The sequence below is a fragment of the Leopardus geoffroyi genome, chromosome C2 (genome assembly GCF_018350155.1).
Source record: "Leopardus geoffroyi isolate Oge1 chromosome C2, O.geoffroyi_Oge1_pat1.0, whole genome shotgun sequence".
NCBI lineage: Eukaryota > Metazoa > Chordata > Mammalia > Carnivora > Felidae > Leopardus > Leopardus geoffroyi.
This window is the reverse complement of record NC_059333.1, coordinates 34,663,846-34,683,551: the sequence shown is the minus strand read 5'-3', so window position 1 is coordinate 34,683,551 and position 19,706 is coordinate 34,663,846. Positions and strand designations below refer to the sequence as shown.

Below are 19,706 nucleotides of genomic sequence, written 5' to 3'. Positions count from 1 at the left end.
CTGGGACTGTGCCTAAAGGTAATGAATCAGGTACTGAATGTTCATCTGGAGGATGGACATTTTTAATAAGCTTCCTTGGAATCTATAAACCTCCTCTGGAGCATACTATAGATGGAAAAGCACAGCCTTACATTATTTTATTCCTATACCAAATGGATGGTAATATAGCAAATTCTGGGTTGGTTTGTTTTGTTTGTTTGGTTTGTTTTGTTTTGTGGTTTGTTTTGTTTTGTTTTTTTAGTGTTTCTTAGTTTATAGCATTTGTCACTGACCATCCTTTTTGAAACTCTTCTTAGCCTTTGATATATTTCTTTGGATGTCCCTCTTACTTTGGTAACCATTGTTCCTCAGTCTTTTCTAATTAATCTTCTGCTAGCAGTTCCTTAGGATGCTGTCCACGGGCCTTTTTCCTTTTGTGTATATATCTACTGTCTCTTAGTGAGGCCTTAACAAATTACTCTTGGTCCTCACCCCCAATTCTCTCCTGAATTTCAGTACCTTATTTTTATCAATGTTATTATATATCCACGGATGCCTGTGTATTCTTCAGTTCTTAAATTTAGCATGCCAAAAAACTCATTATCTCCTTCCCACACACTTCCTTTGTCACCATTTTTCTCTAGTGTGGTTAATGCTGGCACTACTCAGTCAACCGAGCTTAGAACTTTAAAACTACCCTTAGAATTCCCTTTTCTTTACAACCTGCATTGATCAGGCAGTCATCAAATCCTGTTATTTTCCACCTCATAAATGTCATTTGTGTTTTTGTTTGTTTCCTTTTGTTTTGTTTGGGTACAGTTGACACACAATGTTACATTAGCTTCAGGTGTTATAGTGATTGACAAATGTATACATTATGCTCTGCTCACCACAAGCTTAGCTATCATCTGTTACCATGCAACACTATTAGAGTATCATTGACTATGTTTCTTATGCTGTACCTTTTATTCCTGTGATTTTTTTCATTCCACATCTGGAAGCCTTTATCTCCTATTCCAGCCACCTATTTTGGCCACTGTGCCCCAGCAATCTTTAGTTTATTTACTGTATTTCCAAGGCTGATTCCACGTTTTGTTGATTTGAGGGTTTTTTGTTTGTTTTGTTTTTTACATTCCACTTATGGGTGAAATCATATAGTATTTGCCTTCTGCAGTTGGATTTGTTTCACTTAGCGTAACACCATCTAGGTCTATCCATGTTGTTACAAATAGCACAACCTCTTCCTTTTTATGGCTGCATAATATTCCTATACTTTATACACACACACATACATACACCACATCTTTCTTATCTATTCATATATCAGTGGACACTTAGGTTGCTTCCTTTTCTAGGGTATTATAAATAATGCTGCAATACACATAGGGTGCATATATCTTTTGGAATTAGTGTTTTTGTGATCCCTGAATAAATACCCAGTAGTGGAATTATGGGATCATATAGTATAATTCTACTTTTCCATACTGTTTTTTACAGTACCTGTACCAATTTGCATTTCCATCAACAGTGTACATGAAATGAATTTGAATCATTCTTTTCCTTCTTCCTGCTGCTTCTTGTCATCTCTTACCTTATATTTTGGATTCCATGTTAGTTTTTGTACTATTCAACTATCCCCAATATCCAGTGTCTTTTTTCACACCGTCAAGGTATTTTAATAATAAATGCAATTGGACTCCTCATTCCCCAACTTAGAAAATAGCCTTTAGTTCCCTATTGCCTGTAATGTAAGGTCCTAATTTTATGAGGCCTGTCCTAATCTAACCTAATCCTGTCTGTCCCACTTCTCCCCGCCACTAACCCTGTTTCATGGCTAGACCAACTCTTCACTACATCTCACCTTCTTGCTCCAATGCATCTGTGCATGGCATTCCATTAGCTTGGAATCTGTCCATGTAGGAGAGGTTGGTCATTCTTTGCACTGTATTTCCCTGGTATTTATTTCTGACAATATGGTGGAGTTAAGAGTCAGGGTGCTGACACCAGACTGTCTGGGTTCATAGGTCCCTCTACTTAATAACTTTCTATGCTGTAGTTTCCTTACTTATAAACTTGGGACAATAATACTACCTACTTTAGTATTGTTGAAGATGGAATGAATTAATTCATGTGCAATGCATGTACCTGACAGATAATAAGAGACATTAACCATTTGCTGCTGCTTCTGTGTGATAATCATGTTGGCAATGATGTAAAAGTCTCCCCCAGAAAAGGCTAAAGGAATTGCTGATTAATATGGTAGTCAACCCAGAGATCACGGCCATACCAAAGTAAAAGTATTGTGCCTATAGAAAGGCTGGATCCAATATGTAGGCTACTAAACTTTAGCTACATCTTGTCATTTCTAGTCTTTCCAAAGTTCTCCACTAGTTGAAATCTCACTAGTACTTAGACATCTAATTTCCCCCAGGCTGGCAGTATCTTCCTTATCAGTAAAGAATGTGCTCTACTACAATTGTGAAGGTGCACCAGTTTGCCAACTAAATGGATGATCAAGCAGGTACCCCATGGACTGCTGTGAATCAGGCTCCAGACCTAAGCAGGACTCCTAAGCACGGCAGAGGAAAATTTCTTATGTCACTTGAAGATATCCTAAAGTAAATAGAGACCCATAGAATCAGAAATCCAGTTCCCTCCTCTTCACATAGCAGGCAAAATAGTAAGAAATATTTAGACTGAAATGCTAGAATTCAGCAAAATGTTTGTAGACACTTTGTTATGAAACTGCTATAGATATATTTGTTTGGATATTATTTTTATTTTAATGACTTTGGTCTCAAACAGTTAAATGTAAATTGCAGCATTTCTTAGCAGAGGTTACCATTTTATTTTTATTTTTTTTTAACGTTTATTTATTTTTGAGACAGAGAGAGACAGAGCATGAACGGGGGAGGGGCAGAGAGAGAGGGAGACACAGAATCGGAAGCAGGCTCCAGGCTCTGAGCCATCAGCCCAGAGCCCGACGCGGGGCTCGAACTCACGGACCACGAGATCGTGACCTGAGCTGAAGTCGGACGCTTAACCGACTGAGCCACCCAGGCCACCCGAGGTTACCATTTGAAAGCAAGTCTACAGTAAATCATTTTGAATTGCATCCTAGTTTCCTAGTTTTTACTTATTGGAATATCATTGTATTAGTTTCATTAAAGTAGGACACTCGTATTGGCTATAGTACTTTCTAACACAAAGGAGAAACTTGTGACTCAGGAAATTGCAGCGTTAAAGTGGCAAATGAAAGTAAATTTTGGAAAGTAGTATTTAAATTTTAAGGGAAAAAAACTGTAAAGTAGAAATCCACCTTGGGGAAAACAATGAGGGCCAATCTATTAGACAACCAATATCTAAATTCAATTTTGAGAATGAAGAATATGTGGGTGTTACTATTATATTTCATTTTTCAAGTGTGTTGACTTTCTGGTTCTCATCATTATAGTGAGAAATAATATTTAAATAGTTCTAAATCAAGTGTCCTAGGTAAGCACATGCATACACACACACACACACACACACACACACACACACACACACACACATGCAGTTGAAATTAAAGATATACATCTGATGGTAACGCATGGATCTGAGAAAGAAATAAGGAAAAATGAATAAAAGAGTGAAGACTTGGGTTTCTACGGCACCTGAAGTTTAAAACGTACTTGCCTAATGTGGAGATGAGGTAGAAAGCACCTCATTAAAACCTTTGGATTTTAATCAGAAGAACTAACTTGTAATAGTTGTTTTTTGTACTTATTATCTGTGCGAGCTTGGGCAATTCTCTTAACTGTCCAACGCTCTGGATTTCTCATCTGTGAGATGAATATAACAAAGATTCCCACTGAGAATCAAAATATAATGTGCCTTCAAAGCCTTTGGAAATTGTAAAGCATTGTACAGATTACAGAAATTATGGAAACAGATTTTTGAAGTTACTCAGAGCTAGTGGGTTTATTTCAGAGATGAAATAAGTATGATTGAGATAACTGGTCTCAGTTTTGCGTGAGAAAAAGGTATGTTACAAAGGTTGCAAGAGCTATGTGGCCGGACTAACACCAGACCCTGAAATTCTGGGTCTAGATGCGGTCGGTACCCTTTGTGCTGCCCTGTGCTGTCTTTGAAGCAGGGTTGTACATCCTTCACAGGGTGCAGCTATAGTAAATTATAACCTACACTGATTTTAAGGACTTTAACAGATATAATTATTTAGTCACCTTAGGAAGAAATGCTAATATTACTGGGTGAGGCTTATATGTGTTCTTCCACACAGGTAATGAATTTGGCCATCCTGAATGGTTAGACTTCCCAAGAAAAGGAAATAATGAGAGCTACCATTATGCCAGAAGGCAGTTTCATTTAACTGATGATGACCTCCTTCGCTATAAGTTCCTAAATAACTTTGACAGGGATATGAATAAATTGGAAGAAAGATGTGGTTGGCTTTCAGCTCCACAGGTAAGCTCTTTATTCTAAATGTTATGTTTTAGTCACCAATGTTGTACATGCTTGGAATGGCAATCGATTTAAATCTATATGCAGATCTTTTAAACAGCACTTTATTATTCAGTGTGTAGTGCCCTGTAACATACTTCGGGTTGTCAAAACATGTCATTGAAGTCTCTCTGATAGATAATGAAAATCTTAAACATAATGCCCTGTTTACTCTCCTGTTTAGTTTGTTGCTGTTTAAATTTAGTAATTTTTATTTCATTTGGTTAAAATAAATGACAAAAGCTCGGCATGGAGTCCATTTTGGAAATTGCTGTAGAAACATCTTAATTGTTTTGACTGTTTTTCTTTATATAAATAATTTTGCTGTCGTAAAGAGACTACTCGGACAACATGTGGATTTCTTTATTCTTCCCCCCGCCCCTCCTTCCTTTACCGCTCTAACTTGTCATCTCACTAGATGCCATTACACCTGCATGCTGTTTTGTATTTTTCATGAGCTTGATTCTCCTCTGGAATTAAAGTCCTCATTTTCAATAAGTTTTAGAAAATGTAATTAACAGGCGCAAATTTTATACAGGCTTTTTTCCCTTGCAAAAATTAGCATATAGTATGTGTTACTTATAATCCATTTACTTTTTACTGGTGCTGTTTGAAATTACTGTTGATGTGTTTTTACTTTGGTGTCTATGATTTTTTTTTTTTAATGGTTGAACAAAGGTACTTATATATTCACTAAGATTGGCTACATGACACGAATGCCCTAATCACGTTTATTAGTAATGCAATTTCCAAAAGAGAGAGCAAAATGATGCTCCTTTTCAACAGGAACAATGTTGAATACCAAAAGGCATGCTGTTTACTCTAGAGTCTCAGTTCACATTGCTAAATTACCAAGAGTGGCTCTGCTGATATGCATGGAAATAAGTCCTTTCAAAGCTGGAGCTGCAAGGGGGTGGTGTTGAAAAAGCAAAGGCTTCTCACTGCCTACTGAAAACATGATGTATAACATGGGAGACCTTGTAGATATAATTTCTTTTTAGACCTTCTCTTTTCTTAGAAAAAAAAGAGATACATTGTAAAGAACATTATGTTGCCATTGAATCTGACAAAGGTGGGCAATAATGTAAAGTTTTTAAGATAACTACAACTTCAGAAATCTCAGTACAATAACAATGTTACATTTTATTTTAAAATGTAATTTTGTGTAGCTTAAGTCATTAGTCTGGAGACTAAAAGTCTTAAAGAAAATTCACTTGTAAACAGATCCAGCATGCATACGAGCACATGTGCACACGCGCGCGCGCACACACACACACACACACACACACACACATTTTACATGTAGCATACATACTGTGTTCTTAAAACCTGAGCCACAATGTTAATCATCTATGCTTTGTTTGAAGTTGTCTATAGCTAGTGAGATTTTTATACTTTAAGCCATTTTTGAGACTATTGTTACAGTTTGATATGACACTATTGCAACATGTTAAAAAACATAATGGACTGGCATTTTCACTTGTTGACTTAATAGCTAACAGGGCTATCAATAAAGACCAAAACACTTTTTAATACATAATCTGCTTATAACAGCATCTAGGTATTATTTAGATGTGATGTATGTGTTAATTCTTGCAGGCCTATGTGAGTGAAAAGCACGAAGGCAATAAGATCATCGCTTTTGAGAGAGCAGGCCTTGTTTTTATTTTCAACTTTCATCCAAGCAAGAGCTACACTGATTACCGAGTTGGAACAACATTGCCAGGAAAATATCCTTTTTGTTGCCAGTGAATGTTACTGTCTGCTTTCAATTATTTATTACATCATAGAAACTAAGAAAGACTAATGCTGATCTTGGTGACAGTAGCTCTCAGTTCCTCTTTTGAAAAATGAGGAACTTGAAATAGTTGATTGGTAAATCTTTGCTCAGCTCTGTTATGCTGAATCAATCCTAAGCTTCATCTTGGTTCTAAAAAGTATGATTCTGAACATTTTTTTAAAATGATATTTTGATCCCATATGCACTTCAGGAAATGACTGTAGTTTTTCTCTAGGAAAATATTTTGTAAGTTGCCTTTGAGAATCATCTCCTTTCCCCTTCTCCACCGAGGATGGAGACAATAGCTGTAAAGATGGCTTCCTTCCCTTTTCTCTTTCCTGTCTCCTTCAATGCAGGACATAGCTCACTTTTGAAGGCCTGAACCAGTGAGGAACCAGGGCATAGGAGTGTGAGCAGAGGAAATGACAGAGAGAATGTTTCTGATGTTCATTTAGTCATTCATGTATTCATTTCCCAGATATTTGCTGAGTGTCTGCTTATTGAACACTGGTGGGTCAGCGCTTTGCTAGGTCCTGTAAATACAGGAATTCTCCTGGCAGATACACTCACTGCCCTTATGGAGCTTTTAAACTAGTGAAGAATAAAAATGTTAGGAATTTTAAGTGTGGTAAATGTTGCAAAAGGGAAAGTGCAGTGTATTTTAAGGACATTATGATTTACCAGATCCATGAAAAAAAAAAAAAAAAAAAGATTCAGGACCTCGCAACAACCCAACACGAATTTTGAAGCAGGCAGTGTAAATAGCGTTCTTCTTCCCTGAAGTCCTACCAGTGATCACCATCCGCCACCTGAGCAGGTGCCTGGTGCCACCATGAAGTCCGATGTGTCAGGGTATCTCTAGCTACAGTATAAGAAACTCCCTATTCAGTTGACTCGAACGGTCAGGAAGATGTATTTGGCCACATAATAAGCCCTGAGGTAGTGTGACCCCTGCACTGTGACAATGTCACGAAGTTCCCTGGTTCATTCTTTCTTTTTGCTTTCAACTCTCAAGGTGCCAGCAGTGTCCAAAGGATGGTACCTGCTATAGTTATAAGACAACAGCTATGGTTCCAGACGTAACCTTCAGACACAGCATAAGGCAAATAGATTTTTTTTTTTCCTCTTTTTAAGAATGAAGTCACTTTAGGAAATTTTCTTTTATTTTCTGTTGACCAGAATTCAGTCTCACATCCTCAAAGACATTTCTAGGAGGTAGAATTATATCACCATAACTGGCTTATTGATCAAGAGAACTACCTTGGGTTTCCAGGAAGTAGAAAGTGGACTCGGGAAGTAGGATTCTGGAAGTGAAGTGGTTACCCAGACAGACCATTTCTCCAACAGTAAAGAACAGGACAGTGCTATCTAGTTAAGTAGACCACAGCAGTTACCACTACCCTGTGCTATTCCGTGACATTGAGTGTGGTGAGCAATGGTTCCCTGCCCTTTTCCTTCCCAGCAGAGCACAGTTCCACATGACTTCAGAGCATAGGAGAGATGGCTGTGGCTGTGACTACTAGCCCAAATGTGCCCCAGTTAACATATAAAATGCTCCCATCAATGTGATGGGATTACCTGCACTGAAGAATAGCTATACTGTTCCAAGAAGCAAATGTACTCACCATTTCTGTAAAGAAATGCAAATAAATACTAGATGTATAGCAACTCATAACATGACCCTTCTCCGCCCCAAACTGCTAATGCCCTACACTAAATCTTTCTATACCTGAAAATGTGATATAATAAAAATACAGTCAAAATATAATTTTTTATAATCAAGCCAAAATACATTTACAATTTACAGTACACTTGGGATCTACTGCAGCCTTTGTTAAGCAACTATCCTTGACCCTAAGCCAGTGGGGGAGAAGAGATGTATGAAAACAAACTAGGTTGTAAGGCATAGTGCAGTAAATGAGAAGGGACTGGGAAGGTTCCATGGGAGAACAGGAGATAAGTAAAAGAAAAAATAAATGTATGAGAGAGAAATTGATAGATGGATTGACTCATTTAAGGAAAAGATTGTTAAGCCTGGACATTGAGAAAAGGATAAAATTGTAGTAGAAAAAAAATAAGGGAGGCCATCTCAGCTGTTGGAAAGCATAGAACATGCTTAATGAATAGCACAATGAATTAATTGGAGAATGATGACCTTAAAAAGGAATACTAAGAGATAAAGCCGAAAAGATAGATTGAGATCACCTAATAGAAGATTTCAGTGCCATATTAATTAGTTTAGACTTTTTTCCATAGTTTCATAGTGAGTCACTGAAGGTTTTTGAGCTGGGGAACTACTTGATAAGAATGTATGCTTTAGGAAAAGTTCTCATGTACCCAGTGTGTAAGAGAGCTTTCTTGAGGAAACAGATTGGAAGTACAGATATTAATTATGAGAAATTACAGTACATGTAAAAGATAATTAGGGCATGAGCTGAAGGAATGACAATAGGATAGAACTGCTTTCTTGTGAAAGAACTCAGCAGTTGTTTGGACTTGGGATGTAGAAGAGAAAATATAAGGTTTCATTTTGAACAAGGGGAAGAATGGTAGTGGTATAATTATTTAGGATAGCAAAGCAAGGTGGAGTAACCAGTTAGGGGAATAGAAAATATAAGTTTAGGGACACCTGGCTGGCTCAGTCAGTAGAGCATGTGATTCTTGATCTAGGTGTTGGGAGTTCAAACCCCATATTGGGCACAGAGCTTACTTTAAAAATATATATATGTGTATGTAAAATATAAGTTTTAATTTGGGATTTTAATAAATGGAGGTACATAGAATTTCAATGATGATGTTTAGAAGAATTTCAATGATGATGTTTAGAATTCTGGAATTCTGGAATATATGTTTTGGTTTTTGCCTCTAACCTGTTAACGGGGAAGACAACAGTTCTCTGTTACTAATGTTACGATCATACCATCTTCTATCAGCAGCAGATACATCTATGCTTTCTTTCAGCTCTTATTGTTTCAAGCTTAGCTTTAAGAGTTCTCTTTATTATCCTTAGCATTTTACAGGTCTCATTTCTTTTCGGTCTTTCATCTTTCTGACTTTAGTCCTATACCTTTAAAAGACATTCATTGTAGCTCAGCATTCTAGAATCATTTCAGATATGGAAAGTACAAAAAAAAAAAAAAAATTAGGATTTCTATGCTGTGTTTTCTGACTTTGCCAAATTGTCCTGTGCCATCGGTATTTCCAACTCCTGAGCCAGTGAATTGAATACAGATTTTCACTGTGAAGAATCCACAGTGGCAAGATTGGCTATATTAATCAAGTCAAGAAATTCATCAAATTTTTAATTCCCTGCAAAGTAGGATTTGGTGCCAGAACAAACTTAAAGTTTCTAAAGACATCATTTGAACTTTTTCTGTCACTGTGAAATATAAACCACGAATAGGTAACATGTCTGAATTCTTGAGCAAGTTCCATTTTTTGAACCTGTATATCCTGTGCGTCTATCAAATAGCAAGACATCAACTTTCACTCAAATCTGTAGAAATAGGTGGTGACTGTCTTCCCAAGAAACTGTTGTAAGGTGAACTATTTTGGGGACAATGCCAGGCAAAGTAGAAGAAACACTTTAAGGATGCCCTTAACTATCACTTCAGAATAAGATGATACATTTCAGAAAGCTAAAAGAGAAGTCTGATGTGTATCACTAAGATTTTGAAATGTGGTCTTAATGGTACTGCTAAGGGACATAGTAATGTTTCTGCAAAAGGAATCTATAGCCATATTCCAGAAAATTAAAAACAAAACAAAACAAAACAAAAAACCAGTGAATACCCTTTGCTTATACACTGTCTCACATTGGTCTTTTAACCACCAACATTCTTTAATTAGTAAATAGCAATGTGGGTGATGCAGAACTCAGATCTAAATATACCGGACAAGTAGGCAGGTCACACATTTCATACCTAGGAAGATAAAAAACATTTACTTAATCTGTCATATTTGCCTGCAATTTAATATTGTTTAGCTGTAGAGAAAGAAAGAAGAAAAAAAAAACATAATGTCATTAATATTATCAGAATCATTATTGTCTTTCATCACATTTCTTCACTTAGAATGTCATCAAATCAGCATTGAATCAAAAGGAAAACTGCTAAGCCCCCAAGGACAAACTGTTCTTTCTAATCCATTTTGAATAACACAAATGATGATACCACATTTTGAGTGATATGAAGGAGTGGATGCTAGGGGACCTCTTTTGAGGACCTTGTGTTTGCTGGCCATTTTTTAAAAAGTTGTTTATGTTTTTTAAATGTTTGTTTGTTTATTTATTTATTTATTTATTTATTTATTTATTTATTTATTTGAGAGAGAGAGAAAGAGTGAGAGAGAGGGCACACAAGAAGGAGAGGGGCAGAGAGAGAATCCCAAACAGGCTCCATGCTCTCAGCACAAAGCCCAGTGCAGGCCTTGAACCCATGAACTGTGAGATCATGACCTGAGCCAAAATTAAGAGTGTGGTGCGTAACGACTGAGCCACTCAGGTGCCCTACCTGGGCATTTTTAATAAGTATCCAGTTTCGTATTCCCAGCAGCTCTATGAGGTAGGTTATGTTAGCCTCGTGTGACAGGTCAGTAAACTCAGGCCCTTAAGTAACTGCCTAATTTCCCTCCGGCCCCCAGCTGATAAAGGTTGAGCAGTGTACTGCCAAGCTCATGTCCTTTCTACTATGCCATGGTGCCTCTTTCAGTTCCTGGGTGCCTATGTGTGGTTAGGGGCGGTAGCAATAGTGGTATTTGCCAATGATGACGTATTTCTAGAATGCTTGAAATAATTTACATATAGTTCTATGGGGCAGTAGGTAGCATGAGAAAATTATACACAAATTCACAGCATAGGCAAGCTTCTCTGTCTTCAACTAACTTCCCTCAGCATCCCGCCATCACCCCCAAAGGTTCTTTCCCAGAAATTCTTCCTCATAACCCCTGAGTAACATGTACATACTCCAGTCGAGGGAATTTTTCTGTATTCTCAAGTAGAATATGAATGTGTCCTCATTCCATGTCCAAAGCCAAACAAACTCCTTCAAGGCATCACATCAATTTAAGGTTATTGTATAACATTCAGAGTCAACTTGAAGCCTCCACACCTTATTTGTAATGTGTGTGTCTTGGGATGTGCAGATTCACACTGTTCCGAGAGCATGAACAACACTAAAATAAAATGTTTTTAAATTATTTGTCACCATGCTGAGACGGGGGCGGAAACAATAGTGTATGGGCGGCCTCCTTTCCACATGGCGCTTTAAACTGTTACAATCCTGAAATGTTAAGAGGAGTGATCATGAAGTATGGCTTGTGAAAAATATGTGAATCCCAGCCAAAAATATTTAAAGCGAAGGGAACAGATGAGTAAATAGTTGAAGCTGACCCGAGATCTTTGAAATATTTTCATTAAACTGCCGCAAGATGTACTTTTTAAGATGTAAATTCAGACTCTGACATTTGCAACCTGTACACAGAGTTTCTAATGAGCAAATAAGGTCACTTGGATGATTCACTGGAGTGTGATTGCTGAAGGCAGAGAGGTTGCTGTGCGTTGCTTAGTTTACAGAAGCCTTTGAAGCATGGTTATGTAACACTGTGCTTAATAGAAGCTATGCTTTATGCTACAAACAAAAACAAAGGACTTAATTTTGGATTAGCTAAATGTCACATTCCATCAAGAATTTATATATAAAGGTTAATTTCTGGACCAAAAAGTAAGAGCATCTCAACCTGGTTTTCCAGGTTATATATGTTTTGGTTAAAAAAAAGAAAAACGTGTTAAAATATACAAGGTTTTCTCAAAAAAGATCTACAACAATGACTTTGAACAGATGTAAGCATGTTTCTTTTCTGTGTGTGTGTATGTGTCAGTGTGTGTGTGTGTGTGTGTGTGTGCTTTTACTCTATACTACAATTTAATGATGCTATTTTTTATGTGAGTAGAGATAATCCTACTAACAATTTCATATTTAATATAGGTCCTACTTTTGTTTTTATAGCTTCAAAGTGAATGTACATTCATTGCCAGGTTAGCCCTCTTTAGTTTCAAGATGATAGTAATACGTTTAAACATTATCTAGAGGTCCTTTTGATCATTTTTTATTGTTAAACACTGTCCAACAGTCCCTGTGATTTAGTGATAATGACAGATCATATCCCCACCTCCACTGGCAATAAAGAGCCTATGATTTAGCATCATTTTTCTACCCAGGAATTTAAGATGAATCACAGAGTAAGAAAATATTTTGCATGATTAAAATATTGCCACTGCTGTAACAATTTTAGATTGGCTTAATATATATTCATAAGACTATAGGCAGTAATGAATAATGAGCAGGCCCTTAAAACACAAATGGTTTTAAGTGTGTTTTTTTGTCTTTTCTTTCTTTCTTTTTTCTCTTTTCTTTTTTTTTCTTTTTTTTTTTTTTTTCTTAAATGTCTGAGTGCTATGTAGCCTCTCACTCAGTGCTCTGAGATATTCAACAGCATTTCTGGCATTTTTTGTTTAATAGTTCAGTTGTGCGGGAATGGTCTCCTCTGGTTCCAGAAATTCATCTAACAATAGCTCAGTCAAGATTTCTGTCCTCTATTTCTTGTCCATTTGTGGGGGAGAAAGAAATCAAAAACATTGTTATAACCTTTAAAAACAATACATACTTACCTAATAATTGTATTGCTAATGGGCAGAAAAACATGTGTGCCCAGGTTGATTATTGTTACTAATCTGTAAAAAAAGGTACTAGTATGTGGAAATTGATGCCAAGATACATGTAAGACTAAGAGTTTTACCCGCACATTAGCAATTATATCTTTAGCTAAAACGTATTAGGTACTCAGAGCGCCTGGGTGACTCAGGCAGTTAAGCCCCCAACTCTTGGTTTCGGCTCAGGTCATATTATCTGACAGTTTGTGGGGTTGAGCCCCACATTGGCCTCTATGCTGACAGCACAGAGCCTGCTTGAGATTCTCTCTCTCCCCTTTCTCTCTGTTCCTATCCCGCTCGTGCTCTCTGTCTCTCAAAATAAATAAACTTAAAGAAATGTTTTAAGTTGTTTTGAAAATGTATTGGGTACACATAAAGCTAAATTTTTGTTGGATGGATGGATAATGATGAGTAGAAGGATGGGCAGATAGAAGTGGATGGCTGGATGGGTGTTGGATAGCTGGGTGGATGGACAGACATATGGATGAATGGATAGATGGATGGATGGAAGATAACAGCTACCTAATAGCAAAAGAACCCCTGGAGTTCTTTAATTAAATAATTAAAACACAAAAGTTAACTAGAATTTATTGCTTTTCCCTTAAAGTAGATGTTAAATGGTATAAAGGGAAACTTGATCAAATATTGTCAAGAAGATACATCATGATTTTGTAATATTCAAAATTAACACACTAGAGTATATTGTCCGAATATTTGCTGAACAGACTTTCATAATAAGATCTACCCTCCCTTATAAACTTCCTATGTACAGTGCACTTTGCAAATACTTTACACTTATTATCTCACTTAGTAAACCTTTTCCTTTCATAGGGAACAGCATTGCAACCATAGAAGGAGAAAATCTAAAAAAAAAACATTGGCCTGAAAAATTCCATGTCTAACCTTTCTTTTAAAATAGTCCTGTATTTAAGTAGTCCAAAACAGATGGTTCTCTACTACTTAAAAAAAAAAAAAATGTATAATTGTATTCATCACCTTTCTTTATATCTGATGCCAGTTTTTTTTTTTTAAGAGAACATCCTGTGTCTAAAATAAATTTCTAATACTGAATTTTAAATTACATTTTCCTTCTGGATCTCAGTAGAAATTAGCTTTTTTGCTTTTGTTTTTGTTTGTTTGTTTGTTTGTTTTTTTCAGTAAACATCTCCTCTATGCCAGAATGCTGTTTAGATTTTATATAAGTGAGGTGTTTTCATTTTCATCATTTTCTGTTAAGCTGTTCTAACTGAGAATCTCACAGGATCAAATTGAATAGTCAGTGTTTCATTTATATGTGAAAATGCTACCTGAATACTCCGGAAGGTTCTTAAAATTAAACCATGATACAATTACAGGTTCACTACAATTAATATATTTATTAAATATATGGATGCCACAACCAAAAGAAGAGTTTCTGTTTCTCCAGAGAAGAGTGGCAAAAGTAGAGCTATACACAGTGTGTTCTTGGAAACAGTGGCTTCAGTTACAACCGTGTGTAAAAACCATTTCTAATTCTATTAATATAGTATTCGTTGGCCGAATGGTGGGAAAATATCTAAATGATTCCTATTATGTATGTGAGGTTTATTTGTGAAATTAATTGATTCTTTTTGGTTGCTATATGGTATTAATTATTGAATAAGGAAAATATTCTTTAGATGTTACTGAGAATATTTAATTAACGTATAACTTAATGAAATGCAATCATATTACCTTTTACTGGTGCACAATAAGTGTTTCATTACAGGAACATTAAGACAGAAAATTACTTTGTCTGTAAAATTATAAACATTACTGTAATTTTTTTTTTCTCCATCAGTTTATATTTAGAGATAGTCAATTATTTTCCCTTTAGTACCTTCCCTCTCAACACTCTGTCTTTCTTCCTAGCTAAGGAAAACACGAAAAATATGTTTGTCTGATGGTAGCACTCTTTTCTGATTCTGAAACATTATTTTCTTCAGTTTGTTCTCTTACTGTAACATTTTTATCTCCCAATGGCTCAGTAGTTGTATTTCCAGTTCTTATATTTGCAGATGTAGAGAAATTTGTTCTCATTACTAGAATAGTGGTTAAAACCTTGTGCTCTGAAGGTAGAATAAGACTGTCTAAGCATTCAAGTTCTCCCTGCAGCTTATTCGTGTTATGAAAGTAACCTCACTGTTTCTTGGTTTCCTCATCTTTAAAACACCTACTTGTGGAATTACTGTCAGAATTAAATGCATTAATGCATGTGAAAGGCTTAGTGATAGTGTCCTCCACGTGCCATGAGCTCAGTGTTACCTGCTATAGCCAACATTACTGGCATCATCATTGACCTAAAAATGCATTAGAAATTTGATCATAAAAAGAAGGAAAGGTGGGGTGCCTGGGTGGCTCAGTCGGTTGAGCATCTGACTCTTGATTTCAGCTCAGGCCATGATCCCAGGGTTGTAGAATCAAGCCCTCCATCGGGCTTCTCATCAGGCTTCACATTGTGCTCCATGCTGAGTGTGGAACCTGCTTACGATTCTCTCTCTCCCTGTCCCCCACCTGTGCATTCTCTTTCTCTCTCTCTCTCTCTCTCTCTCTCTCTCTCTCAAATAAAATAAAATTAATTTAAAAAATTAAGGGGCGCCTGGGTGGCACAGTCGGTTAAGCGTCCGACTTCAGCCAGGTCACGATCTCACGGTCCGTGAGTTCGAGCCCGCGTCGGGCTCTGGGCTGATGGCTCAGAGCCTGGAGCCTGTTTCCGATTCTGTGTCTCCCTCTCTCTCTGCCCCTCCCCCGTTCATGCTCTGTCTCTCTCTGTCCCAAAAATAAATAAACGTTGAAAAAAAAATTAAATGTATTTTTTTTAAAAAAGGAAGGAAAGGAAAGGATGAGAGAAGTAGCTACAAATCCCCTCTGTTATCTACATTGTCACATCCTACTTTGTTCATTTCCTGCTCCCCAGTCCACCGCCACAAGGTGATTTCTATGTTTTTACCATCCTGGAAATCAGTCTTCTCCTGGCTAAATCCTCTCCACATTCTGGCATCACCTTTCTTTCCTTTCTTTCCCACTCCATTTTTCCATCTGCTGCAGCATTGTCTTGATTTCCCTTTCCTCTGTACCCACTTTGTGCTATTGTTTCCTCAGGTCCAAATCCAAGTTTTTATTTTATTTCCTTCTTTGCGCTCTTCCTTTGAAGAACTCACACACACTCAGAGCTTCAACCCTGTGAAGATGGTCCCTAATCACCCCTCCTATGCTGAGGTGTACCCTACATCGACTATAGTTCTGTGGTATTTAATGACCACTGGGAAATACCAAGCAGCATAGAAGCATAGATTTTTGAGAGGTAGAAGAAGCCTAGCATGACCTGGTTCAACCCATTGAAATTAGATAAAATTGGTTGGGTTAGAAGATATATTTTAGGACATAGTTTCTAAATTAGTACCAAAAATTAAATCTGCATAACACTTTATAGTGTGTGAATGCTTTTATTCACCTTGACTTCTCTTATCCTCAACCTAAATATGAGCACTAGAAAGATTTATAACTTTCACAAGATCATATTCCTAGTTAAGTGAATAAATGTGATTTAAATCTACTTCCCTTAATTTCAGCAGTCTTTCAGATGGGCACCAGATAATTCACTTTTTTTGTTGCCCTGTCAAAATGCCATTAAAATCAGTAAAGGGTGTCTCACTAATTACTTATAATTTTATGTTTTCTTTGCATTTCTTTGTAAGAGTTAATGGTAACCCTGACTAAATGTCATTTTTCCACAGTGTTAAACTATCCTAGTTTCTAACATACTCAAACACAGATCAGTTTAAATAGGATTTTTTTTAACAAATATACTCATTTTAAAAGTAAACTTTTCTAGGGGTAAAATAACTTTCTTAAGAAAAAAAAAAAAACGAATACTCATTTTTTTTTTTTTTTTATTAAACCAAGATATAAACCTAAGTATATTTCAGCTTCAAGTGCTGACTGGGAAAGTGTAGATCCTGAAGGATACTGAAGGATAAAAGGGTTTGAGGATTAAGCATCCCATAGAACAGAAGAAGACACTTACAAAGAAGTGAAGGATAAGAGGTCTGCTTTCATCAGCTTTCATGATAATCTGTTGCTCCTGTTCTTCCCCGAGTAGTGGGAGTTATGACAGACATGGGAGCTCCATATCACCGGCATATGTTTACAGCATGGGAGTTCTGATTTGTTTTAGCCACACACAAGAGACACAGTCTTGGACAGATTTAGGGAGATGAGCCTCCGTGTAGATTTATATTAGAAGCATGTAATTGTATATATTTCCTTTTCTTACCTTAATAATTTTGAACGTAGGAAATTCACTCCTGGTGACATTTTGTCTACTGGCTGCCTCAATGTACCTAAAGCGTATACGGAATCATATTACTGCATTCGATTAACTCTCTCATGACCATAATAGTGTCATCACTTTGGAATTTTAATAATAATTGGATACTGCAAATAAAGCTCACATTTGTGAAATAACTATGAAAAAATAATTAAATCTACATAGAATTTGATTCAAAACCTGCCAGAAATTTTGTTCATTGGAATTATATAATTCATTTCCATGTCTGACTATCATACCAAAACATTTGTTATTTCATTTTGAATTGTACAAGCAAGCACTTTGCGGAAATAACTTCTCGGCTTTGCTCTTTGCTTGTATTATTTTGCATGTCTACCTAGTAAGATTAATCAATATGACTGTTTTAAAGATGATTGCAAACTACTGTATCAGATTCATTATGCCCCTGGAAAATGTATTTATTAGCAGTCACATGTGTGTGTGTTTAAAGCTGTGTCACTCATTTTTTTAGTGCCTGTGGGGAAATGTTTACTTCAAATCTTTTCCCTTACAGTCATCAATCTAGATACAGTTATGATAGTTATGGGCTGAGTGCCCAGAAGTGCTCAGGAATAACGGGGAGTGATGGGGCACGTATGGGTACATGCCCACGCACACACACATGCGCACACACACGTGCACACACACACACACAGGCCTGCAGGCTTTTCTTTACAGTTTTTCTAGGGAAACTAGCTCAACCCATTCTCATTTAGTTTTCTAAAGCACTGAGTGAGCCCCAGGGTATTATGATTTTCTATTTGGTCTGAAACCTACAAGAGAAAGAGGAATATACATTAGCTACACACATAAGTTATAACTTCAAATAAAGAAAAAAATGTTTACTACCAATGCTAAATAATCAGCTTTCAAATGTTGAAGTATTTTAATGTTCATACACTTTTCAGTCTTTCAGTAGCAATGGTGATAGAGTGGTAGAACATATTATACCTAGATGTCTACCCTGGCCCTGCCAAATTATTTTTTATGTATTTTTTTATGTTTTATATACAAACATACATGTATTAATGTATGTATATATATGTATGGTTTTTGGCTAGTCATTTTAATGTTCTATGCTTAAGTTCAGTCATCTGTATAAAGAAAGCTAACCAGTCAAGTTGATAATACAGGTCTTTATATGCTGATATGCTGACTTTAGTAAATATGTAATCAATCATCCACTTAAACTAACAATTATATAAAATGGCTGTCTCCAGGGCACATACCAATCACTTTAAGAATTAACTAGCTCAATCTGACATGCATTTATTTTACTATTGTGACTGCTCCAAAAAGAAGGAAATAAATCTTTTAAAATGTCCACGTAAAATTTTGTAGGTAATGAAATGGGATTGTATTAGAAGAGATATTGTACAGATCTGAAATATTAACTCCATAACACAATGAAAGAAAATCAAGGTTGGGTTTTTGTTTTTTTTGTTTTTTTAATAACCAAAGTAGTGTTAAATTATTTCACCAGGTTTGGCAAAAGCACTCATAGATCAAAACCCAAGGAGGATGTAAATTATATTCCAACAATGAAAAGAAAATCTAATGAAAAGAAAATCCATTCAATAAATATGTCAGGTATTAATCCAGGCCTTAGGTAGTAGGAAAGTAAGGAGAGGAGTGGGTAAAGACAGAAATCCCTTAAAGATAATGCATTTTAATAAAGAAAGGTAGAAAAATGAAATAGTTAAGCTTATAGTATATTAAAGGTTGATAATGGTATGGTGAAAAACTAGAACATGAACAGGAGGGCGTAGGGAGGTGCTAGTTTTCAGTTAGAGTATTCAGAGTAGTTTCCCAATCTTTCTCAGAAGCTTGAGGAGAACTTTTCTTTAAAAAAAATAAAACTTCAGAGCATCAGGGTTGCTCAGTTGATTGAGCATCTGACTCTTGATTTCAGCTCAGGTCATGACTGCAAGCTTCATGAGATCAAGCCCCACATTGGGCTCGGTGCTGACAGCATGAAGCCAGCTTTGGATTCTCTCTCTCCTTCTCTGCGCCTCCCTGCTTGTGTGTGTGTGTGTGTGTGTGTGTGTGTTCTCTCTCTGTCTCTCAAAATAAATAAACATTTTTAAAAGCCTATAAAAAATTTTTAAAAACTTGAAAATTTAAAAAGGTATCTAGTTCTCAAAGAGATTGATGTACTGTCTTACTAATCCTTAATATTAAATTTTGATATAATAGGAAAAGTGTTAGAATTCTAGTGAGAACACAGTCAAGGGAGTAAGGGCATGAAAGTAAATGTCATTAAGGAAGAAGAGGCCAAACTGGGTGTAAAAAGTAAGATGGAGAATAAATAGACCCTCTTTACATTTTTCATCTGTTATGACATCAGTTTAAATGGTCCGGGGTCTGTAATAATAATATAAACAGCA

The 19,706-nt window shown here is 36.3% G+C and overlaps 1 protein-coding gene across 3 annotated transcripts in view; it reads left to right on the top strand.

Moving 5' to 3' along the window:
- Window positions 1-19,706, top strand: part of GBE1 (1,4-alpha-glucan branching enzyme 1) — a 289,236-nt gene that overhangs the window by 232,802 nt on the left and 36,728 nt on the right. For all 3 annotated transcript variants that reach the window (XR_006718266.1, XM_045501673.1, XM_045501672.1), the window contains exons 13-14: window positions 4,262-4,446; window positions 6,082-6,212. Coding sequence is in view for 2 of the 3 variants with exons in the window: in XM_045501673.1 (XP_045357629.1) it covers window positions 4,262-4,446; window positions 6,082-6,212 (316 nt within the window). In the remaining variant the exon portion in view is untranslated. The remainder of the gene's footprint in view (window positions 1-4,261; window positions 4,447-6,081; window positions 6,213-19,706) is intronic.